The 27001-nt window shown below is 38.4% G+C and overlaps 1 protein-coding gene across 1 annotated transcript; it reads left to right on the forward strand.

Annotated features, from left to right (window-relative positions):
• The first annotated feature begins 24380 nt into the window (after positions 1–24380).
• Positions 24381–26429, forward strand: LOC141665569 (uncharacterized). Its single transcript, XM_074471554.1, has 3 exons — positions 24381–24983; positions 25203–26021; positions 26154–26429. The coding sequence occupies exons 1-3, from the start codon at positions 24381–24383 to the stop codon at positions 26427–26429; spliced, it is 1698 nt and encodes a 565-aa protein (XP_074327655.1).
• The last annotated feature ends 572 nt before the right edge of the window (positions 26430–27001 follow it).

The raw sequence follows: 27001 nt of genomic DNA on the forward strand, positions 1-27001 counted from the left end.
CAATGGGAAAAGCCTCAGCTTGATAGCCTCATCAGTAACACCATTATATTTTAAAGTACTACAGATCTCGACAAAATTCCTGATATGCATGTTGGGGTCTTCAGTAGCAGCACCTCCGAAAGAAACATAATTCTGCACCATCTGAATAGTGCCCGGCTTGATTTCAAAAGTATTAGTCTGAATAGCCGGATGAAGGATGCTTGACTGAATGTCATCAATTTTAGGCCGAGAAAAGTCCATAAGAGCTGGATCTGCTGCTGGAACTATACGATCACCCAGGATTATCGGTTTTTTCTGCTCACTCTCTTTATCCGAATCTTCAAAATCTATCTTCTCTGGAATATCAAGAACTGAGTCTGTCTCCTCAGCCGTATCTAAAGTCCTCTTGCGAGTGCGAGAACGTGTTTGCATAAACGCTCGCTAAAGTACCTGAAACACAACCGGAAATAATAAGTAACAAGTCTTAATCAATGAGTCCTAATGACCATTGATGGCAAGTACATAAACTAAATAAATTAACACCAAGTCCCCGGCAGCGGCGCCAAAAACTTGTTAGGCACAAAACACGCGCTAATATTCACCCAAGTATACGCGTTCGCAATTAATAAAGAATAATTTCTAGTTCATTCCCACAGAGACTCAGACTAATTATATTTAATTAATACTTACTCACCAATGTATGATTACTTCTCAATGTCAAGACAATAACACTTAAGGTTGATTTACTAATTATTAACTACAATTTACTACGAGAATAAAACACTTAAATTATTACTGGAATTAATAATATTAAACGCACATGAGATCATAACTTCATTACTACTTCATTCAATAGTCATTGTTATTACCCTTAGCATGTAACAGTGATGATATTAATCGAACAACACGAAACTGATAAAAGCCAACTTTCGTTGTACTAGTACCATTCTACCAAACATCCACAATTAAGATAGAAGTTTCATAGGCATCAATTATGTTGAGACCCTATATGTCTACAGAATTTGACAACATAACAATTTAAGCGCAAGTTATTCATTATGATTACAAAGGGCAAGTAAAACAGTTAGAGTTACCCACTAATCATGCATAAAATACATGAACCTATGCTAGCATGGCAAGTTCTAAATCTCAAGATTCACTGTCGCTTCACAAGAGATTAACAGTCTATCTTATATGTCCGTGACGCACATAAGACGAATAAGCACAACCTATACTAGATATCATACAATCATCACACACCAAGGTATTAAACAATTAACTAACGAAATCCATAGTAAATCCGCTACGACCCCATGATCACGATTAGCCCATGATAAAACTCAACGTCACCATGGGTTCATATGAAAACATGATAATAACACAACAATATAAACTAACTAACTATTTATTAAAACCAGAGTACGTCACAAGAGTAAATAGTTTCAAAGTAAAGAAAACTAGCATCCACTGTTACAACGAATAAAAGAATCACAAATTATCGTATGCTTCCTCTTCTTCATTGCGGTGTGCTAAAATGGTCTTCTTTCCTTCTCTCCTTGCTCCTTGCTTGATGAATACTTCATGTTAAACGTCTCTGAATATTACTTATATAGAAGTCCACAAGAATCAGACGTCTCAGAAGTCCAGTAGAACACGACTTAAAAATCAGAATTTAATTTCCCGACTTCGGGCGGCCGCCCCAGCTTCCCAGGCGGGCGCCCTAGATCCCAGGCAGCCGCCCCAGATCCTGGGCGGGCGCCTGGCAGGCTTCTGGAAAAAAATGATTTTCAGCTCCTGATTTTGCTGAATTCTTCACACATTCCCCCGAGACTGATCTCAAGTACTTCCCTAGGCTTATTTTGACGAAATCTCCTTGAATATGCAAGTTACACCCTGAAATGCAAAAACACTCAAAAGCGCATCAAATACACAAAATACTTGATTCCAAAACATCAATTCAAGCCATTATGAGACGTTCTAAGTGGTATAAAATGCCACTTATCAATAATATCTCAATAATTTTGAGCAACTGCAACACTACAAAATTAGCATTGAATTATGTTAGAGTATCTCCAACCATGATAGTTAAAATGGTTTGTCAAATTAGGATTATCTAAAATTTTATTGAACTTGTAAGAGTATGCACTCCAGTGGTATTAGCTATAATCATTAGCTATATTCAAAAATATTATTTTATTCCTATTTTTCATATTTATATGTATATATATAGAAATTTTAAATAATAATATAAATTTAGTTAATAGTTCATTCAATACATGAAAAAATATATAATTGCAATTTAATAATTATTATAATTGAAAAGATAAAACATATAAATATACAAAAATATATTTAATAAAAAATTACTAATATATATTATATTATATATTTATATAATATAATGTATATAGTATGTTAAAAATAATTAATAAATTTTATTAATAAGAGAACAATATTTTCACACTTAATATTATATATAAAATAATAATTTTAATATTTATGTATTAAATATTATATAAATATATGTATGTATTAATGTGTAGATTTAGGTTTCAACATGAATTAAATCTATGCCTACAAAACTCAGCAGATATATTGAAGACAGATATCTAAATTTTTTGCTAATAGGTAATGTGGTTGGAGTGCTATTTTTTAACTAACATCTATATCTGAGTGTCATATAGGTTTTTTAGCTAACATGAGGTCATGGTTGGACATACTCTTAGAAACTTGTGTTACAACTCAATTATAATGTTGTTGCACCCACCTTGCAACACTACATAAAGCCATGTTATATTTGCTAAGAACATCTTCAATAGAGGCACCCTTCGGGAGTGCCAAATATTTCCAACTCATCATAAATAATAATTTTTTATTTATTTCTTCATTTATATCATATTTAGCACCATTTAACTTCAATAGTTGGCACATCATCTGAGGTGCTAAATGATCCCAATAAATAATATAAAGGGCTATATATAGTATAATCTATCTATAATATAAATCTTGTTGTCTGTATACATTTACACCCCCTACCCCAAGACCTCCTATTTAATTAGATAAAATGCCATTGAACCCACATAATATACAGTACTTTATATCCACTTATTCAACTGCAGGACCACACTCAAACATATCAAATTCAAATCAGATTTCAAATTTGGAAAATTTGGATTTTACCTCTTGTGATGTTATTCATTACAAGTAAAATCCATATTTTGAAAATAAAAATTCTCTCTCTCTATCTCTCTATCTCTCTCTCTCCATCTCTCTCTCTCTCATATTTCTTACGAATTCAAAACTCATATTTTCAGATCTACAGTTGAAACTTTTGAAGCTGCAAATCTGATATAAATAAGGTTTTTACTATTCATGTTCTTCTTCTCCTTCTTCCATATATATAGTATCCGCCATCCTTCTTTTATTTTCTTCTAACTTTGTTTGTTGTTTCGATTTGCTAGGTTTGTGGTGATGTTTTCAAGATTGGTTTGTGGATATATTTTCTTATCTTTAGTTTTGATAGATTGCTCAAACCTTAAGGTATTATTTATTTGCTTGCTATTTTTTCTTTCTTGATAGTTTTTATTTTAATACTCATCAAGTGTTTGATGAAATGTGACACTAAGTTTTATACTCTCTCCAGTCTCATACTCATCTTCAGGTATCTCCAAACTCTCATCTTCCATCTCTTATCTTTCAGTCTCATACTATTTAGTTGTTTCATTCCAAATTTTAAATTTACATGTCATTAAGTGTTTGACATAATGCTTCAATTGTTTTGTTCACAAATAAATGATTGGTAGTCATGGATACTTATACTTGAATTTATATGCTATATAGTGTTTGATTTAATGCATCAACTAGTTGGTTTCTTACATATTGTAGGTGATTCAGCCATTAACGAGTGATAATTTTGAAAGCATATATATTAATTAGTATTTCTTCAATTTTTAAACAGATATTACTTATATAATGATTTCTTCTTATATTTTATTGCAGTTCAAGTTTCGTCAATGAAGTAATTGATGGTTTGTCCAAGAAAGAAAAAGGATTGATAAATTTGACGTTGCTTAGGTATTTTCTTGATCTTTATTATGTTTTGATTTAATTTTTTACTAACAATTTCTTTTATCGGGATTGTAATAATTATCATAAACTGAAGGTACCCATTTTTTATTTTTTAGGATGAGAATTAGATCAAGATTAAGGATTGATACATTTAAAGTACTTTGTAGATCCATTGTGCAAAGATCTATAAATATTTTTAAAAGTTATTAGATGTTTGTAATGTAAGAGAAGATAACTCTTCTTCGATTATAAATATTTGATATTAGAAGATAATATCAAATTTAACTATGCAGATATATAAATCATATTGAAGAGTACATAACTGGCAATACAGTTTATTGAAGTCTAATATAATTGTCTAATAATGTCTTCTGCTTTTCATAAACTCTTGATAAACAGGATCAAGGAAAAACTTCTCTCTTATCTATAATTCAAATTTGAAATTATTTCTCTTCCACCCTCTACTTTTTTCTTCACATTTACATCATACTCCATTTATATTCAAAGAATTTGTAGTACTCTTATTCTAATTTTCGCTTTGTTAGATTTGTGTTGCAAGTTTACGCTTACAAATCTCTTACAATCCTTATACGCATTATTTTCTTTGATTACGTAGGTTTAACTTGGTACCGTTTAACAAAAGGTAACATAATTATTTTTCAATTTTTATTAACTTTTGGATATATTGTTTCAATATTAATTGATGTGTTTCCTCTTTTACCTATTTCATAAAAGCTTCATCAAATTTTGTTATAGATTGCTAGCCACATTTCACTATTCTATCAAGTTTGCTTCTATGTTCTTATTGTATTATTTGTATTATAGATTGAATTGGATTTTCTCTATGTTAGTTTCGAAAAAATTGTATTATAGATGAAATCGATGTTCAACTGTTTTTAATGTTTTTATCACTGTCCTCGAACGGTGAACATTATTGTGTTTCAGATGGATTGTTGTGTTTTGGATGCATTGTTTCACCGAATGAAAGGACTATGTTCAAAATGAGTATCACAAGACATGACTGAATCTCATACTCATTGATGATAATGAAGATTAATTCTATAATACTTGACTTTTTGCAGATCGAAACTTTTTGACTTACTAATTGTTACTAACATATTAATTGTTGTTTTTCCTTAAATGTCCTAGGCGTAATTAAGCGCCAGAAGAACATTCAATCTCTCACTGACCATACTAATGAGACACGTAGCATACTGAGCCTTTTGATTATTGATTGTGTATAAGATCATACCAATCTTTATATTAATTCATTTTAACTAATAGAAATCTTGCTAAAATGATGCACCTACGATTTCAAGGTCCGCCTGTGGGATGATATTGTTTTATCGATAAATAAAGCTCTAAATATGGCTGTTTTCCAGACTCTTCATCCAATGATGGTAATTATTTCAAATTGTAAAATAGTATTGGACCATTACACAAGGGTGATCACACTCTCGGATGTTGTTTCAATCAAGGTTTTTATAAATCTCATATTGGAAGGGTTCATAATCTGCGTAACTAGGTAAACAATGAGATCTTTTCTGCGTAGTTTAATTACGTAAATGTTTAAAACTAACTTATCTATTATAATGCAGCTATATGGATTCATGCCTTGCATCCCTGTTCTTAAGGATTGGTGATACTGAAGGACGAAATGTGTTAAGCAGATTATCTGATAACCTTCTCTAGCTTAGTCGTTTAAATTAAAACCCAACTAGCTTGATTAGTATATTATATTTAACCAAGGTGTATCCATGAGATCTTACAAATTTTAGTATTTATTTCTCAAATACTTACAAATTTTTACACTTTTGCTGCTTTGGTAAACAGGAAGTTATATATTTAACAGATACGAGCATGCTCCTGATATTATGAATTGGGTAACACAATTTTTGCCTACTGCATTAATATAGGTTTAGTGTAATTCCTTTTTATATGATTAATTTGAATATACAACTTGACAAAAGTCTATACATCTACTCCCAAGAACCTCACATAATATACATGATTAATTTGAACAAGTCATGTCTTTATGACAAAGGCAAGACAACACATAATATATAGCCCGTGCTCTAAATAGTACAAGCTAGAAACTTTTTAAAAATATAAATGACTTCTAAGTTCTAACACACTCCCACAATATGCAAAGTTCACTGTTTTTGTTCAAAATATTTATTATATATCTTGAATACATGAATTTAGAAGACATATCATATTTTTTTTAAAAAAACATATATAACATAATATCAAATGCATGTATCTAAACAAATTAATAAGAAGGTAATCATGTTAATTACTGATATGGACATACAAGATAAATGATGCGGTGTTAAACAAAATGATATAATTTTGAATAATACTTTAAATGTTTTTATTGAGGAAAATTAATAAATGAAGTTCTTAGAACAAAGTATATAGAATATTAGAATGTAGAGGTTATTATGATATTAAATTTGGATATTAAATTTGGTTAATTTTTAAAAAAATTATTTTATTACACTAAACATATCCTGTCAAACCGAGTAAGAGCCCTAGCTTACATTTCGATATGAAATTGGCCTCCTTTTATAGGAAATAATTTATGGATAAATGAGAGAATATACATTATTGTTTTTTTGTAGCATAATACTATTGTAGAGCGGTAATTTTGTTAAATTTTAACCTTCGAGTATAATATTAGTCGGCTTATACATTAATCCGAAAAAAATGCATTTTCTTTTTAAAATTTGGATATATTGTAAAATATTAAATTAGAAAGTTGCACAACCAAATTAATTTATGATACTAAAGCTGGTTTGGTCATTTTATTGCTGCATATAAAAGGAGATACACTGAACATTGAAAAAACCAATGTTCTCGAGCAATGCATACATACACTCAAGCACCACAACAATATACAGTGGACAAGTCTTTTCTAAAAAGCAAAATATTGATTGTCTTACCTTTTGAGCTAACCACATTCTTTGTTGTGAACCTGGTGGTTGTGTAAAAGTAGAGTAGATTAACTGCAGTCATAAATCAATAGGCAAAGCTATTACTGCATTGCGCATGCGAATAGGTAAATGCATGTATGCACACAACCTGTATATTGATTACATAGGCATCATTAGACCTCATTTAAGAGGAAACCACTGAACAATCACTCTACCAAAACCCTCCGGGTAGAAGGTGATAAGCCAAAGGTTTCTTACACATGTATAGTTTTTAGCTATATATACCCTTCACTGCAATGTAAAGAAGTACAACTTATCCTTACCTTCTTATATTGAAAAACTGTTGTGTCATGGCCGCCTCCTCTGTACCTTGGTTATTGTTCTTTTTTAAGACAATTTTACTTTATTTTTCCATATTTGTTAGGTGGTTAAAACCTTTTCTAATGTTTGTTGTTTTTGCTATGGAGCAATCCACCTTCCAATGACCACAACTCTGCATCGAACGATGACGAACTCATGTGACGCATTGATCTTTATGAATATGATCCATGAGAGAATATTGAGAAGTCCATGACAAACTTCAACATCAACATTGCCACTATGCGTGATCAAATGAACGAACTGGCTAACAGTTTCAAGGAGTTTACCCAGAATTTCAAGGAGCAGCACATGATCATGGCCGAGAACATGAACCTCCTCACTTTGGAAGCCAAAAAACTAAGCTCCGAGATTAAGGCAACCATGTACAAGGATGAGTGAATTGGATCGTTGACGTTCTATGATATTTAATTATGTTATTTTATATTAATATTGTTATGCATGTTGCTATTGTATCTTACAGACCTATGTTTAACAAGTGAAAACTTTGATGTTTTAATAAGTGAAGTTTGATGTCTTAACAAGTGAAGTAATTTATTCCAAAAGCTATATAATATAAAACATATATATGTATTTTATGCATGGAGAGTGGTATTCAGTGAGGCAAATGAACTTCTGTAGCCTAAACTTGAAACTATATTGATGCATTCAAAATACAACTATGATGCATTACAAGTTACTTCTAAATGTATACAATACTACTAAAGTAATCCTGTAAATAAGTACTAAGAAAGTTTGTTATGCAGAGTAGCTTTGCATTTTATGCCACTTTCTTAGTCCCAATTGACAGAAATAATAGTTTCTGAGATGTCAATGATATATCCAACTTTTAATCATTTTACTACATGTAGACACAAATCTACACGCCATTCCACCGTATTCCCAGCAAAATTTATCAATAAATGTGCAGGCACAACTGAAACAGAAAGGTAGCCACAAACTTCCTAAAAAGACTTAATTGAAAGCAATATAAAGATGAGATCTCCTTCCTCTGGTTGTATTGGATTTAAATTCAAGCAAATGATCCATGGAGAGTGATCTCTTCTTAATGATCCACATGAACTTAGTCCTATATTTGCTGCTAACATGCTAAGTGGATTTTAAATTCAAAATGTTAAGTATTTTACTATATTTCAAATCTGTTATCATGTCTTCCATTGTTAAATGTAATTTTGTTTTACTAATATTAACAATTTAGTTTTTTAGAATTTACAAAATAGTAATTACATACTAAAGTAAGTCAAATAATTCGTTATATATTTCCAACATTATAGGTTATGTAATATTTTTTCAATTGGACATTAAAATTACAAATAATACAGAAGAATTGTCAAGAGAGATTATTTTTTTACACTTAAAAAACTTTTTTTATTTTATACAATTATACAGAAATATATGAGTAAAAAGAACAATCATTTAGGAGTTGAGAGGACTATACCTAAATCAAGCTTGAAACTCCGCAAGTTTTAATAACGGGGTATGTATACATTTAAGAAATAGTAAGTAAAATGTACACGAGTTATGGACATTCAGTTTTAAACACTTCTACCTAAATTTTTAGTTTTTTGTTAAGTTAACAATTTTACAATTTTCTTTTAAAGTTCTATATTTGATTTTTTAAATTTTTTTATTTATTTTGTTTTGATAAAATAGGGAATATTTAATATTATTATATATGAAACATTGTTAAATAATAATTCAAATTTTAATAATAATACTGAAACATTATTTTCTGAATTAAGGTACTATCCCACTTAATATCCTTTATTAATATATGGTAGAATAAGAATAAAGTACTTGAAAACTGAATAGCTCCTTGTGCAGTTAGGTTTTTAAACGGTTATACAATTTCCAATCCATACGGATAAAATACTCGCATGCAAAACTTTCCAAATCCAATATATTTTAAAATCAATCAAATTGTATAACTTCACTCCATAGTAATCCATCATGCAGTCCAGCCCTATACTGCTATTAATATCATTTATAATGCCATAAGAAATTAAGCCATTTCATAAAATATTATATAAAAATTAATACGTTGCCAAAACATGTCAAACACATGCTTAATATATGGTTCTATGCAAAAAAATTTATATTGTTGTGCTTACTTCAATTGTTAACGTACCCCAAATAATTGATTTTTCTTATTAAATTAAAATCTATTTGGATATAACTTCCGAAGACTTCCAAAATTGTAACATTGGTAATATAATTGAAATTTTAATATCTTATACATGTTTACAACTCAATATTCTTGGAAAACTCAATTTTCACATTTACAACGCCATAGCGCAGCGTGCACAAAATATATATTTTCATATTATAATCTCACGAGATTATCAAGTTTCACTTTCTCAGAGTGACTTTGATCTATAAAAAATTTAATTTAATTAAAATATAAATACGTGGTATTTTTTTAAAAGAAGATTTGATATTGTAATTGTTCATATAAAAGCTTTCCGAATAGTTGTTTAAAAATTCTTATTCTCCCGTAAATTAACATTTGTCTGTAATTTATTTAAATATGTTCCCATCAAAATTAAATGTGAATATGTGCAACTATTTATTCTGCACTATTTTATATCGAGTAAATTACATTAATCTTCTTTTACATGAAATTTCAAGTTCAAACACATTGTCTATTAAATCAAATCGTGTACAACTTCTAAATGAATTAATGCATAAATCAATATTTTGTTCAAAATATTTCTTTTACCTAAGACATGTTTTTCTTTAACTAACATCAATTAAATTGCTTTTATAATTAGGAAAAAAGGTTATTTACTTAATTAACAAAAAATTATAATATTGTAAAAAAATTCTAAATAAAAGTCAAGCGTAGAGGGAAAAATACTTGTGGGTATAAACAATTTATACTTTTAATGCAAGTATTGAGATTTTTCTATTTAGAGATGGTGCCAAGAGGGTGCTAAAAGTTGACAATTTCTCTTGGCACCCCTTGGCACTAGACCCGACAATTTTTCACACGATGCGAAAACACGACACGAAACGATACGAAAATTTCGTGTTTGATTTTGAATTTTAGGTACACGACATGAAAGTACACGAACACGAAAGTATATGACAAATATTTCATGTCGATTTTGTGTTTACCTCTCGAGTACACAAGTATTCAGTAATCCATAAACAAGTTGGTACATTGTCATTTCTTTTGGTTATTCAGTAATCCATATAATATATAACATAGTATGTAAACTTGCGTACGTAAACTTGGTAATTTGAAATTGTGTTTCAGTACTTTGTATAAATAAGGTGATTGATGATTTTGGTGAATGGGTGATATATTATTGATATACTAGTAGGGAGAGATAATTAAAATTAAATTAGTGAAGTGGCTATGTATAATTAGTGAACTGCTAATATAATGTTAATGAAGTGGTGAAGAGTTTGTTGAATTTGATTAAGATTAACATATTTACAAACATTATATTGTGATTTTTTTATTATTATTGTTATATTTTCTTTGAATATTAATATATTAATTTTTATTTTGTGTTACGTTTGATTAAAAATATTTATTGTTACGTAATAAAATATCAACGTTGTATTTGATCATAATATATATTTTAGTACATCAAAATGCAATGTTATTGTTGTGCAAGACATGCCTGCACTATAACAAGACTAAGTCAAATTGACAACCCTAAGTAAGTTGTATTATAATCTAAGTTTGCATTTTGTATTATATAACTTAAGTCTGTAAAAATGTTCAAGGGCATACTAGTGTCTTTTTCTATAAACATTATCAAGCCTAAGAATTCTATTTCGAAGAAGATCAAGAAGATCATGCCTCAGAAGAATAATAAAGAAGCTTGGAGTTGAAAAAATCTGTTTTAGGAAAATATTCTAAGTCAAGGTCTCTACAAGTCACAGATTAAGTGTTATCGAGAAGTCATTCGAGAACTCCAGAATGACTTATCGAGAAGTGAGAATAGCTACTAGAGAACTCAGAGATATCGACAAGCCAAATTGAAGACATGAAGATTGGAGATATCGACAAGTCATTTCTTCACTAGAAAACTCTAGAGATATCGATAAGTTAAAATATCACTAGAGATCTCTGAGATATCGATAAGTCAAAATATCACTAGAGATCTCTGAGATATCGATAAGTCAAAATATCACTAGAGATCTCTGAGATATCGATAAGTCTATTTGCCACTAGAGATCTCTGAGATATCGATAAGTCTATTTTCCACTAGAGAACTCAGAGTTATCGATAAGCCAAAGTGAAGACATGAAGATAAAAGATCTCGACAAGCCAAATTCTCTTATAGAGAACTCAGAGACTTCGATAAGTCAAAACAACTATAGAGTGATTAGAGATCTCAATAAGCCAATATACTTATCGAGACGTCAAGTTCTCTATATAACAAACTGGAGATCTCGAGGTAAATTCAAAGTACAAAGTGCAGATCAGTTCAATATCCAAGATTAACAATCAACAAATAATCCAATCAGTTGGATTGACAAGTCTACAAAAAGCAGCTTGAAGAGTACAAGATCAAAGGCCAAGATTAACTGACAAAGTAAAGTCACAGGCGTGCAAGATTAGCAAAGATACACTAAGCCAGAAATAGAAGATTTGATTATCCAAAAATAGGGTTTAGTACATGCTAATGCATGCTGTGTAATAACCAGTGTTTACTATTCTATAAAGTAAACACTGGATGCTTTGTTAGCTGTAACAATTGAGATTAGAAAAATCTTGTATTCTCTCAAGGAAGAAGCTAAGCTCTTTATCAACAAAGACCCTAGAAATTTTGTAGCAAAACATTCTTAATTTTAATATTAAATTAAGTGAGTTTTGAAGGATTTGTGTTATCTGTTTTTTTTGTCTAAATTTAGCACTAAAATATTTAACTACAAGATTTTAATTTACTTTGTTCATCACCATAAACACTTCAAGAAAAGCAAAAAACACAAAAACACATTCACCCCCCCCCCCCCCTCTGTGTGTGATTCATTATCTAATAAGTGGTATCAGAGCAAAATCTGAAAGTAAACAGATTCAAGATCTTGGAAGAATAAATACACAGAAAATCAGTAGCATTAAAATCCCTACTTTTGATAAAACTAAATACACCCTTTGGAAGAAGAAAATATTGTTGTTTATCAGGATGGCCAATCCACTATACATTCAGATTCTCAAGAATGGGCCCTTCACTGCTATGGTTAGAGTTGAGGAATCTACAGATGGAGACATGGTCATTCCCGCTCATTATGCTCCTAAAGATCCTTCAGAATACACTGAGCCTGAGAAGGAAAAAGTTTCCCTAGATAATTGCTTGCAGCTGATCCTAATAGAGTCAATTGACAATGTAATGTACAACAACATTGTCAACTATGACACTGCTAAGCAGATTTGGGAAAAGATAGTGATATTGTGTGAAGGAACCAAGGAAGTTAGGTCAAATCAAAGAAGGATACTGATTTCACAGTATGAGGGTTTTATTCTAAGCCAAAAGAAAGTATTACTGATGTGTTTTGTTATGCCCGCTTTCGGTCATGGGCCCTAAACAGGTCCCCTTAGATGCATTGAATGGATGGACTATCATATGTGGGCTAGAATCGTGGACCAATGTGACTTGGGCTCATGACATGCGAGCTGGGCTCGTGATAGGTGAGTTGGGCTCATGATGTGTGAGTTGGGCTCACGTGAACACATACGCGGGATGGGCTCACACATGTAAGGTGGGCTCCCATTTGTCATCTATGCTCTCGTATGCGAGCTGGGCTCGGTTATGCCCACGCGAAGTGGGCTCAAGTGACTTCATGTGAGGAGGGCTCAAGTGATAGTACTCGAGCTGGGCTCGGTTGCCCATACGCGGGCTGGGCCCATGAGCTCACATCTAATGGAGTTAAAGATAATATTGTATTTATTAATTAAAAATGAAGGCGGTGCGGGCCGAGGCTGCCAGGCCGGCCCGCATTAGAGGACTTTGTGCTTGATATGGAAAGTAACTCATAGATGATTGAGTTGCTCGTAGATTTCGGGGCCGACACGGGTTGTTCCTACAATCACGGGAAGGATTTCGGAGATGCCGCGAGATTATAGGAAGCGTGTGGAGCCGGTTGAGATTTACGTGACTAAATTGGCTGAAGGCCTGACTCTATTATGGGCTTGGGCTGCACGGGTTGAAGAGTCCTAACCCTAGCCTATGTGACTTATTCCCCAAGAACTACGTAAGGCTTGATCCCTATAAATAGGGTACGTAGGCACTTGTATGAGACATGACTCGACACTTGACAGAGAATAACAAACCCTATTCTTTCTTAAGGAGTCAACATACAAGCTCAGCCACCACCAAACAACCTTCCTCCGCTCTTAAACGCCGTCCTTGATCTTTGTTCCACCCATTAACCTCCACAACACCGTTATAGGAAATTCTCCCAATAACATGTTTGAAAGGTTTAACAAGCTGATTAATGACTTGGAGCTGCATGACAAATACTATGAAGCTGAAAAAGTGAACTTGGAGTTTTTTCTTACACTCCCTAATCATCTGGAACAGAAAATTTCAGCAATCGGAGAAGGGAGAGACTTGAGCAGAATAACTCTAGAAGTTCTATACGGAATCTTAAAAACATATGAATTGGAAATGATTCAAAGGAAATCAATAAGAGCTGGTCAAGGGCATGTTGTAGATGGTTTAAGTGCTCTAATTGTCAATGAAAGCTAGACCTCTAATGATGAGCCAAGATCCCAGACTCCAGTTGCCTCAACAAGCGAGAAAAGAAATAATGATTCACAAGATCAAGTCATACTGGAATTGGAAGAAGATGAGTTCTACACCCCGGATGAACTTGATGAGCTTAATCAGTCAATGACCTATCTGCAAAGAAAGTTCTCTAACATTAGAGTAAAGAAGCCAAGATTATTCAAGGGTAAAGGATAATCATTCAACAAAGATAGCAACTGGAAAGGAAAAGGGAAGTACACATTTGATAGCAAAAATGGTTACAAAACTGGATTTGTTAACAGATCAAAGACAAGGTGCTACAACTGTGATGAGCTGGGCCATTTTGCCACAGAATGCAGGAAACGAAAGTAACGAAAGACAAAGCTTATCTTGAACTAGAAGCAAAGTATGAATATCTTCTGAAGAAATAACAAAGCAAAGCTTATATTACAGAGGGAAAGAGTTGGGATGATTCTGAGAATGATGAAGATGAGGAAGTTGGAAATTATGCATTTATGGCCTTGGAGCAAGGAGAGTCATCCTCATCAAAAACACGGGTACCAACTCTTACCACCATTGATTTAAATGTGAGTCAATATATGGAAACTGTTGAAAAGATGAGCACAGAAATATTTCACATTCATACAAGTATGATTGCTTCTATGAAGAGGTTAGCAGACTAACAAAGATAAATGAGAAACTTGAAAATGAGAAGCAAGAAACTGAATTGTTGTTGGTGGAGCTTGAAGCTGTGAAACAAGAAAATGCATATCTAAAGAACAAGCTCAAGTGTGCAAATGAGATTGAAGCAGTGTTAAGGGAGAAACTAGAAAAGAATGAAGTCAATTTAAAAACTTTCAGGAATGCATCTGAGTTGGTTGGACAATACAATAAGAAGAACAAGCCATGTGCTAATATTGTTATTGGTCTTGATTATGATGCCTTGAACAACAAGAAGAAAGGTGTAGGTGAAACAGGAAAAGCAAATGAAAATAAAAATATTCCATCCATGCTGAAAAAGGTTGGTTCACCTATGTTCAAAGCATGTGAAGTAGATTTCAGTGAAGAAGAGTTGATCATAAAGCAAGAAATTGCTGATGAAGATAATGAGAAGAAGAATGCGGAAACAACCATAACTTCCTAAGCTAAAAAGAAGCCCATGGTCAACCAAGATTCTAAGACACCTGTCAAGGAAATCAAGACTGAAGATGCAAGAAAGAAGAACAAGAATAGAAATGGGAAGATTAGGATAAACAAAAGTAAGAATTTTGCTTTTGTTGCAGATGCTCCAAGAAAGAAATTTGAAAAGTATGGCTCTGTGAATCACCTAACTCACCTTTCTAAAAAGGTTGTTAGCAAGCCAGCTGAAGGAGCCTGCAAGTATAATGAAGCCAAGGCAAATGATCCCTATTCATTTTGTGATAAGTTTGACCGCATTCTCTGTAACTTAAAAGTAATGAGAAGTTGTCATAAGCTGAGAGTAGATATCAAAGAAGTCAGTATTGGATCTACAGCTGTAAGGGAAAATGCACAAGCATCTATGAATACTATTCTTTCTGAGACTTCTAACTCTACTTCTACTAAATCAGTTAACAAGAAGAAAGTACCCAACACTGCTTGGGTTGCTAAACACACTTAAACTCATTGTGTGCAGGGTAAAGTAAAGAAAGTCATATGGATCATAGACAGTGGATGCTTTAGGCATATGACAGGTGATAAGGTCCTGCTATCATAATTTGAGGAGAAGGTTCGACCTCTGGTGATCTTTGGAGACAATAGCAAAGGAGTTATAATGGGATATGGCAAGATTATTTCAAGAAATGTTGTCATTGATGATGTAGCATTGGTAGATGGTCTTGAAGTAAATATTCTCAGTGTCAGCTAGTTTGCAGAAAAAGGTTTTAGAGTTCTATTTGAGAAAGAAGAATGTACTTTCATCAGTAAGAAAACCAATGAAGTTGCTCTGAAAGGAGCAAGAAAAGGAAGCTTGTTTGTTGCAGACTTGGACTCAATAAATGAGGATAGAATTTGTTGTTTCTTCACCAAGGCATTCATATAGCAAAGCAAGTTATGGTATAAGAAATTCTCACATCTAAATTACAAGGCAAGTTATGGCATAAGAAATTCTCACATCTAAATTACAAGAAAATCAACACTCTGGTCAAGAAAGAGTTGGTGAGAGACATGCCAAAATTAGAGTTTGCTCAAATTGAAGTCTGTGAATCCTGTCAGAAAGGTAAAATGAAAAAAATCAAGTCACAAGTCAAAAACTGTGAATTCCTAAGTACACCATTTTAACTTATTCACATGGACTTGTTTGGGCCAATGAATGTCTTATCAATTTCAAGGAACAAATATGCACTTGTGATGGAGGATGACCACTCAAGATACACATGGGTAGAATTTATGCATTCTAAAGATGAGACTCCACACATCATAATTGAACACATATAGAAGATAGAGAAATAGGCTAAAGATCAAAACTATGTAAAGAGATTGAGAAGTGATAATGGAACAGAATTCAAGAATGCAACATTGAGTGAATCCTGAAAAAACAAAGGCATTGTTCAAGAATTCTCTGCTGCTAGAACACCTCAAAAAAAATGGGTAGTTGAGAGAAAGAACAGAACATTAGGCGAAGATGCAAGGACAATGCTACAAGATGCCAATCTACCAACTAGTTTTTTGGAAGAAGCTGTTAACACTGCATGCTACACTTAAAACAGATATCTCATTAACAAAGTTCATGGAAAATCACCCTACTCTATCATGTCTAAGAGAAAGCCTACTGTAAAGCATCTTCATGTGTTTGGAAGCAAGTGTTACATTTTGAAAGACAACTCTGAATATGTGGAAAAATTTGACTCAAAAGTTTTTGAAGCAATTTTTCTGGGATATTCATTGGAGAGAACTGGCTTCAAGTTTTATGTAATTAATCAAAAGAAAATCATGGAGAGCACAGATGTGACTTTTGATGATGACAAGCGTCCAGGCTTGGAATGTCTTGATGATAATGAAGCTGAAGCCCTTGAATTTGAAAATCTCAATATTAGTAGTGATTCTGATGAAGAGGATGAAGGCAATACACAACATATGATGAATGAAGAAACTGCTGAACAGGAAAATCATGAAAATAGAAGCTCATCTCATACACCTGAAGTTGATAGCACAAATTCAGGGGGAGAAAAAGAAGAAGAATCTATCAGTCATATAAATAATGATGAAGGCACCAGTACATCATAGAATTGGATGATTGGATCATTGATTTATTTGACTGCTAGTAGACCAGACATCATGTTTGCTACTTGTCTATGTGCCTGATTTCAAGCCAATCCAAAGGAATCACATTTGATGGCTGTAAAAAGGATTTTCAGATAATTAAAGGGAACTCCAAACTTGGGATTATGGTATCCTAAGGGAACTGGTTTTGAAGCTGTTGGATACACAGATGCAGATTTTGCTGGATGCAGGGTTGATAGGAAAAGTACTAGTGGAAGCAAGATAATAAAAAGGATTTTCAGATATTCTTACCCTTTCTGGCTCTCTTCTTAGATTTCTTCTTTTGAGGAGTCAGCCTCACTCCTTCTTTCAAAAACCCACATGCGACGAGGTTCGAGGTCGTTATGAGCTTTCGAATATCCCTGTTTGCCTTGGGAAGGTCTAGCAGGCTGTCTACATTTGTTTTTTCTTGTCCCACAAGGACAGTGCGAGGCGGAGTGACTGGAGATATAAAAAAACATCTCTTGTTAAAAGAAGGAATTATGGTAGGAAAACCAAGAGCGGCCAGGGAAGACTTACATGGGTTGTAATAAAAATGAGTCTCGACTCGAGACACCTCGTGGATATAGAAATAGGGGCTCTTCCACTTTCCTGAGTTGCTCGGCCCATTGTGAATGAGATTCTTCTTGTTGAAGCACGACCAGACAGAGAAGTAGAAGTATCCGAAGTCATTTGGAGAATGCTTTAGATTAAGGAAGTGGCCCAGCTGCCTCGCTGTGAGAGGAGGAAACCCACACTTCCTAAACATGATGTATGATGCGAGGGCGGCCCGGTATCCATTCGGGTTGATCTGCAAAGGTGCGAGCTGGTAGTACTCGCAGACATCCTTGATGAAAGGATGAAGAGGAGAAGAGATGCCTAGCCTCAGAAGGAAGGTAGACAAGACCATGCGAGGCACCCTGCCTCCATTCTCTAGATGGTTAAATCTGTAACACCTCATATAAGGCAGGGGCAAGACAACATGGCCATCGAGCTGGAACTGCTCAATATGCTCGGCCAGATGTTTCTGAGTCAACGAGGTAGACAGGTCGCGGCAAGCGAGCACCTTAACCTCCTCGTAGACAGTCGAGCTCTCCTCCCCATCAGGAATGATCTGCCTCTTAAAAACAATTTCACCCTCCATCTCGGGCTGGGCAGGAGGCACATAAGGCTCAGGAGAGGCTGCCGGGATGTAGTTATATTTACAAATCCTATACTGACTTGTAACATCTACCACCTCCTCGCTCTGAGAAGAGTCATAGGACCAGTGCGAGCCGTCCTCTTCACCCTCGAGCCCCAAGATGGGATATTCAGCAGCTACGGGCTCCTTTCCTTTCTTCTTGGTGTCATAGTATGCACTCCCCAGGTCACTGTCGGTAGATTCTGAGTCAAGGTGAATGGGGTCGAGGTCGTTAGCTGCAGCTTGTTTCAGGCGGGCTGCCCTCTCTGCAACCATCTCTCTTAGAATCTCCTCAGCTCGCTCTTTGTCCAAAGGAGCGGGCTCGCGGTTTAGGAGCTCTTCCACCCCAAGGGAAGCTAGTATATTGGAGATATCCACGGGTCTTTTTCTCCACTCATAAATATTCCTCTCCCTGGTGTAGTCTTCAGGGTTAGGGTCAAGGTGAATATCTAGCGAGCCGGAACCAGCTACTCGCATCGAGTTCTCGACTCTAGCAATATTTAGGGCCCCTTGAGGGGTGATAGCAGAGCCAGAGGAAATAGGTTGGCTGAGACGGCCAGCAAAAGAAGTCAACTCACGTTGAAAGTCCTTTGAACCTCGCTGCTCGGGTGGATATTGGTTTAATGGAGACGGAGTCGCAGAAGAGCGAACCGGGCTAGCAGAAGTGCGAGCCGGGCTCGAGGAGGAGCCAGACGATCCATAGGAATGGGCTGAAGACGCACTCAACATCTGTAAAAGATGGTGAAAATTAGTGTGTGGCCCTAAAAAGAAAACAAAAACAAGTATGAGGTCACACCTATGTGTCCTCACATCTCACACGGAATCGCACCTAAGTATTTAAACGAGCAGACGGGCTCACATCGCATCTTGTGGGTGTGTGTGAGTTCGCATCGAACAGGTGGTGTGTGCTCGCATGGTGCACATAAACAAGCGTGAATGAAAACGGCTCGAATTGAAGATTACCTGTTGGAGAGGTGTATGAAGATCCAGATGAATCTGTGCCGGGAGAATATCGCCGCCGGTAGACGGTTCTTGTTGAGATGATGATCTTCGCCGTGGTAGATCCTTGAGCAAATTGAGCAGTAATTCAGAAAGTGTTTTTGGAAATGTGAGAAATGAATTCAAATCTCACATATTTATAGGGGATAGGAGAGAGAAAGGGGAGGTGACATGTGTCACCATCCTAGATGATGACACGGATCCCCACGCCAGCTGTCCAACGGCTGTCAAAATGAATGTTAAATAAAAAGCGTGCGAGACGAGGCGCACGAGGCGGGTTTGTGCGGCCTGGTGGGCTCGCACCTGCGAGGCCATGATAGACTGGAAAATTCCTAGCCTCCAGATGCGACCAGGAATTTTGGGGGGTAGTTGTTATACCCGCTTTCGGTCAAGGGCCCTAAACAGGTCCCCTTAGATGCATTGAATGGCTGGACTATCATATGTGGGCTAGAATCGTGGACCAATGTGACTTGGGCTCATGACATGCGAGCTGGGCTCGTGACAGGTGAGTTGGGCTCATGATGTGTGAGCTGGGCTCACGTGACCACATACGCGAGTGGGGCTCACACATGTAAGGTGGGCTCCCATTTGTCATATATGCTCTCATATGCGAGCTGGGCTCGGTTATGCCCACGCGAAGTGGGCTCAAGTGACTTCATGTGAGGAGGGCTCAAGTGACAGTACTCGAGCTGGGCTCGGTTACCCACACGCGGGTTGGGCCCATGAGCTCACATCTAATGGAGTTAAAGATAATATTGTATTTATTAATTAAAAATGAAGGCGGTGCGGGCCGAGGCCGCCAGGCCGGCCCGCATTAGAGGACTTTGTGCTTGATATGGAAAGTAACTCATAGATAATTGAGTTGCTCGTAGATTTCGGGGCCGACACGGGTTGTTCCTACAATCACGGGAAGGATTGCGGAGATGCCGCGAGATTGTAGGAAGCGTGTGTAGCCGGTTGAAATTTACGTGACTAAATTGGCTGAAGGCCTGACTCTATCATGGGCTTGGGCTACACGGGCTGAAGAGTCCTAACCCTAGCCAATGTGACTTATTTCCCAAGAACTACGTAAGGCTTGATCCCTATAAATAGGGTACGTAGGCACTTGTATGAGACATGAGTCGACACTTGACAGAGAATAACAAACCCTATTCTTTCTTAAGGATTCAACATACAAGCTCAGCCACCACCAAACAACCTTCCTCCGCCCTTAAAGGCCGTCCTTGATCTTTGTTCCACCCATTAACCTCCACAACACCATTATACGAAATTCTCCCTATAACAATTGGCGCTAGAAGGAGGGGATTCATTCATCTTAGGAAGAAAGATGACCAAAGAAAGCAAGCAAGTGGCAACACTAGGAAGCGGAGGCAAGAAGAAAGACCCTAATGAGGTCGAACACACGCCCCCAGAGAATCAGGCGCCACCTCCACCAACTGCAACCGTGGACGGGCAGGCTGTGATGACGTATCTCGAAGGGCTGGCCGATCAGATGAATCAGATCAATACCCGAATGTCAAGGGTAGAAAGAAGCTCGGTCCGGAACGCCAAGCGTAAGGCGCGCCGCCTCAAGGTCTCACAGCATAGCTGGAAGGGCAAAGGCCCTCAAAAGAAGCTGATCCATGATTTTGATGACGTGGAAACCGAGACCAAGCAGAAGAAAGAAACATCGCGTGAAAAGGAAGATATACCCCGAGGCCATGATGAGCGGGGCAGCCAGAACTCTACGAGATCGGGGCAGAAGCCAGCTTCATCTGAGGCAAGGTCGACTAGCGTGCTGGACCGAGTGGGTAAAAAACTAAGCGAGCAAGACCTCAGGCTCAAATTGGAGAATTGTAAGAAGGAGAGAGAAGAGAAAGAGCCCGTGGATCAGAGAGGCTCGAAAAGAGAACGGGCAGCGACCCCTCCAGAAAAACGTCAACACACCTCGCCCGGGAGGGAGGAGCGACGTAGATGCAGAGACAATCGTGAAGAGGAGTCGCAGGCACGAGTCGGAGGAGGGGGACGCCGCGAATGACCTCAGGGCTCACACCATTCGAGTAACGCGGGTGGTGATAGGGAAGGAGAAGTTGTTAGGGTAAGGGACCTAAGAAGCATCTTAGATGAGATGGAGCGAGAGAAGAGAGGGCCCCCTGCCTCGGCTGCCCCCTCTCCGTTTACGGCTTCCATCCGATCATCCCCCCTACCTCGGGTGTTTAGGCACAACCCCAACCTTCTATTCAACGGTGAAGCCGACCCGACGGAGTACCTTATACAATTTAACACTGAGATGGAAGTCTATCAGGTGCCGGAGATGACCCGCTTTAGACTCTTCGCGGCATCACTCAGAGGTAGTGCCCAACAATGGTTTTCCAAGTTGGGACCGGCTAGCATAAGAACGTGGAGGCAATTGGAGGAGTTGTTCGTCAGACAATTTCAGTCCACCCTCCACTATTCGCCTCCTGTGGCCACGTTAGCCAACATCAAGCAAAGGGAGGGGGAGCTCTTGGCAGAATACTTTCGTCGGTTCAACGCCGAGGTCCCCAAGGTGAGAGGAGCCAGTGAGGAGACCATCAAAAATTTCTTGATAGAAGGGCTGAAAGAAGGATCGAAATTTTGGAAGAGCCTCCAAGTGAGTGAGCCGAGGACCTTGGCCGAGTTCTATGAGCAAGCCGAACCCTTCAAGAGGGTAGAGAAATCGATGAGAGAGCTGAAAATCAGCGAGAGCTATCGAGACAAGAGGACCGATCCTCAAGCCCTGACGAGAGGAGGAAAACATATCGGCGTAGTTCGAGCCTAAAAAAGTCTGTCCGGGGCAAAGAGATCGCCAAAGATTCGAGAAGGCCTTATACAAGCAAATGGCAGACACACACCCCTTTGGTAGCCTCTATCGACCACATATATGCTACATATGCGGGGAAGGGGGTATTCAGGAAGGCAACCCCTCTCACAGACTACAATAAAAGAGACACTTCGAAGTATTGTGCATACCATGAGGCCACCGGACACGATACAGCTGATTGTAGACAACTAAAGGATGAGATCGAGACTTTGATTAGACAAGGGAAGCTTACGGAGTGGGTTATCAAGGAGGTTCGAAAGCACATGACTGATTATCATACCGTCCCTCCTCCACCCTCAGAAGACAAAGAAAGGGTCCCTCGGGCTGGTAGCATTCATATTATTCTAGGAGGGTCTCACATTGGTGGAGACATCCGGAAGGCAATGAACAGATATGCCCGGGAAGCAAAGGACAAGCCCCTCACCAACGTCAACCATCTAAGCCAAAGGCCCCCAGAGCTTTTTGAAAGGGAGGCCGATGATATCGTGTTTAAAGAGAACGATGCAAAATGGGTGCATTACCCTCATACCGATGCCCTAGTCATAAAAATGAAGATTGGGACGGTGAATGTTCACCGAGCAATGGTGGACACCGCGAGCTCGGCTGATGTTCTGACTTATGATGCCTACAAAAAACTGGGATTGTTGGATAGAGAGTTAACCTCGACAGGTGGGCACCTGTACGGGTTCACGGGAAACTCGATCAGAGTGAAAGGGACAATTTGACTCCCGGTGACCATAGGAGAAGAGCCTCATGTGGCCACCCAGATCGTTATATTTACAGTTGTAGACCAGCCTTGTGCCTACATTGTTATAGTGGGCAGACTCCTTATGAGGGCGATGAGGATGGTGACCTCAATCCATCATATGACGATAAAATTCCCAACCCCCACGGGGGTAGGCATCTTGAAGAGCTGTCAATACGAATCAAGGGTCTGCTACAATCAGGCACTCAAGGCGGCCGAGTCAAGAAATGCCTTAAAGGAGATAGCTGAAGCAGGTGAATACGACGTCCCCATGGAAGAGGCAGAGGGCAGGAAAATGATACGTCCCGAGGGCCACGAGACTTGTAATTTGATTTCAATTGAGGAATTGCCCGAGAACTACTTCGAGCATATGGGAATTCAGGTGGAACCATGCCCAGGGGCCTTGCTAATGGAAGCCTCTCAGCCCATCATGTTGATACAAGAGGGGATTGTGGAGGAAGCAAGTGATGAAGAAGAGAGCCCAGAACAAATCGCTGCAAGACTTAGGAGAGGGAAGTGGGAACGCAAAGAAACAACAATCACTATGGACCTGCCCAACAGAATCACTCGCACTGTAACTGCAGCCTCTGAACGCTTGATAAATCCGGCCCGAGCTCACCAGCCCGAGCCCAAGGATACGGAAGGTTTGACAATCACGAAAATGGGAAAATCTAGCGAGGCTCGAGCAGATTTAGACCCGAGAATGCCCCCAATGGTCGAGAGGGCTGGGGCCGCAGAGGACACAATCCCGATCTTGGTAGACCCAAATAATCCCTCCAAGGTACTCAGAATAGGCTCTAACCTAAGTCCTGACTTGAGAGAGGATCTAGCCCGCTTCCTAAGGGAGAATTTGGATGTCTTTGCATGGTCACACTCTGATATGATAGGGATTGACCCAAATGTCATGTGCCACCGGCTCAACTTGGACCCGTAAAAGAAGGGGGTTAGGCAGAAGAGATGGCCAATTAGTGGAGAGAGGGCAGAGGCCCTCAGAGAAGAAGTGGATAGATTAATGGAGGCAGGACTTGTGAGAGAAGCCTTCTACCCCATGTGGCTGGCCAACCCCGTGCTTGTCAAAAAGCCTAATGGTAAGTGGAGGACATGTGTAGACTTCACCGACCTGAACAAAGCTTGCCCGAAGGACAGCTTTCCTCTACCCCGAATCGATCAGCTGGTTGATTCCACGGCTGGGCACGCATTGTTTAGCTTTATGGATGCTTGTTCGGGATATAACCAAATCCCCATATATGGGCCAGATCAGGAGCACACCTCCTTTATTACTGATCGGGGCCTTTACTGTTATATCGGGATGCCCTTCGAGCTCCTTAATGCGGGGGCAACCTATCAGAGGCTGGTGAATAAGATGTTCAAACATCAGTTGGGGAAGACTATGGAGGCCTATATAGATGACATGCTGGTGAAGTCGAAAGAAGCAAGGGATCATGTCCGCCACCTGGCAGAAATGTTCCAGATCCTAAGGGAGTACAGAATGAAGCTCAACCCCCAGAAATGTGTGTTTGGGGTCGAATCGGGGAAGTTTTTGGGATTTATTGTCAACCATAGAGGAATTAAGGCCAACCCAGCCAAGATACAAGCCCTACTCGAGATGAGATCCCCTCGACGGGTGAAGGATGTTCAAAGCTTAACGGGACGAGTGGCTGCCTTGAACCGCTTCGTCTCAAAATCCTCCGATAAATGCCAAGAGTTTTTCAAAGCAATTAAAGGAGCGGGGAGGAATTTTAAGTGGACCGAAGAATATGAGGAAGCCTTTCAGAACATAAAGAAGCATCTCAGTAGCCCTCCAATGTTGTCCAACCCAAAGGCAGGAGAAACTTTGATCCTATACTTGGCTGTCTTCGACTTTACAATAAGTGCGGTATTAGTCCGAGAGGAGGATGGTGTCCAGCTCCCGGTATATTATGTGAGTAAAAGGCTAGCCGATGCCGAGACTCGATACACAAGCCTAAAAAAGCTAGCATATGCTCTGATCCTGGCCTCCCGAAAACTCAGGCCCTATTTTCAGGCACACAAGATAGAAGTGCGAACCTCCTACCCCCTCTGACAAGTGATGCATAAACCAGAGTCTTTTGGTCGAATGTTGAAGTGGAAGGTTGAGCTCGGCCAATTCGAGGTGGATTATAAGCCAAGGACTGCGATCAAAGGCCAAGCCCTGGCCGATTTTGTGCTAGAATTTCCTCCACATCAAGAAGTGGAGCCGGGAGCCCTTGTTGTTATACCTAGCACAGAAGAAGTTGGGCTGGAGAGCCAAAATAGTGCCCCATGGTGGAGCCTATTTGTTGATGGAGCCTCTAACGGTGATGGAGTAAGAGCTGGAATTGAGCTAATCAGCCCAGAGGCACACAAGATCAGACGTGCGATCCATCTATCCTTTCATGCAACCAACAATGATGCTGAGTATAAGGCCCTGATCAATGGTCTCAAGCTAGCTTTGGAAATGAAGGTGGAAAATTTGAATATGTTTAGTGACTCCATGATTGTGGTCTATCAGATAAACGGGGGGTATCAAGCTAAGGGGCCGAGAACAGAGCTTTACCTGAAGTGCGCACAGAGGATAATCGTGAGGTTTAGCGAGGTGAGGCTGGAACTAATCCTGTGTGGGCAGAATGAAGGCGCGGACGAGCTAGCTAAGCTCGGCTCATGCCGCGAGACCACTTTGCTAGGAACCGTGCGCCTTGATGTACAGAGGCAACCTAGTGTGCCCGAGCACGAGGTGGGCAGCCTCAGTAATGAGCTCGGCCCCACGTGGATGACACCTATTCTAGCATACATAAAAGAAGGTTCACTTTCGGACGAAAAGAATGAGGCAAGGAGGATAAAATACAAAGCAGCCCGCTATGTGATATATGACGGGATTCTATACAGAAGAGGGTTTAGTGTGCCTCTCCTCAAATGCATAGATGGAGATGAATGCAACTACATCCTAAGGGAAGTACACGAGGGCATTTGTGGCAATCACTCGGGGGGTAGCTCTCTAGCTCATAAAATCCTCCGTCAAGGCTACTACTGGCCAACGCTGAAAAAAGATGCCTTTGAATTCTCTCGAGCTTGTGATAAGTGTCAGCGATATGCCAATTATTACAACAGCCCCGTGGCCTCTCTCACATCCCTCATGAGCCCCTGGCCCTTCTCCATGTGGGGAATTGATTTGATTGGGGAACTCCCGAAGGCCAGGGGAGGTGTCAAGTATGCGGTGGTTGTGGTAGACTACTTCACTAAGTGGGCAGAGGCCGAGCCCCTAGCCACCATCACGACAAAAAAACTCAGGGAGTTTGTACACAAGGCTATTGTGTATCGTTATGGCATCCCTTATAAGATGATATCTGACAATGGGAAATAATTTGATAACAAGGAAATGCGAGAGTTTTGTGAGCAGTTGGGGATTCAGAAGAGCTTTAGCGCAGTCTGCCACCCCCAGAGTAACGGGCAGACGGAGGCTGTTAATAAAATCATTAAGCATACCTTGAAGGCAAAGCTTGAAGAGAAGAAAGGAGCATGGCCAGAGGAGCTCGCCCAGGTCCTGTGGTCTTACAACACTACACCCCTAACTACAACTAGAGAGCCCCTTTCTCTCTGGTATATGGGTGTGAAGCTATGGTGCCCGTTGAAGTGGGAGCAGGATCTTTTCGAAGGGACAACGATGACTTGGAGGCAAATGAGGTCAATCATCGGCTCTATTTGGACATGATCGAAGAAACTCGAGAAGATGCTCAGATCATGTAACACCCCCAAATCCGGGGTCGGGGATTCGGGTTGTCACGAGTTCCATTTCCCTTAATAACACCCAATCTTAGTAAACAATCAACTACTCTGTACTGTGACCCCACAATAAACACACACACCACAAGTTATAGTCTCAGAGATGAATATCCAAAAATAATCACAAGTCATTTTATTCCATAATTATAAGCC

This window comes from Apium graveolens, chromosome 6 (genome assembly GCF_009905375.1).
Source record: "Apium graveolens cultivar Ventura chromosome 6, ASM990537v1, whole genome shotgun sequence".
Classification (NCBI taxonomy): domain Eukaryota; kingdom Viridiplantae; phylum Streptophyta; class Magnoliopsida; order Apiales; family Apiaceae; genus Apium; species Apium graveolens.

What these genes read in the sequence shown, in the direction of transcription:
- LOC141665569 (XM_074471554.1), top strand. Translation starts at nt 24,381, where the DNA reads ATGCCCTTCGAGCTCCTTAATGCGGGGGCAACCTATCAGAGGCTGGTG. An exon ending in AGGATGGTGTCCAGCTCCCG is followed by an intron (nt 24,984 to 25,202) that starts GTATATTATGTG and finishes GGCCAATTCGAG; the next exon opens with GTGGATTATAAGCCAAGGAC. An exon ending in GCAACTACATCCTAAGGGAA is followed by an intron (nt 26,022 to 26,153) that starts GTACACGAGGGC and finishes GATAAGTGTCAG; the next exon opens with CGATATGCCAATTATTACAA.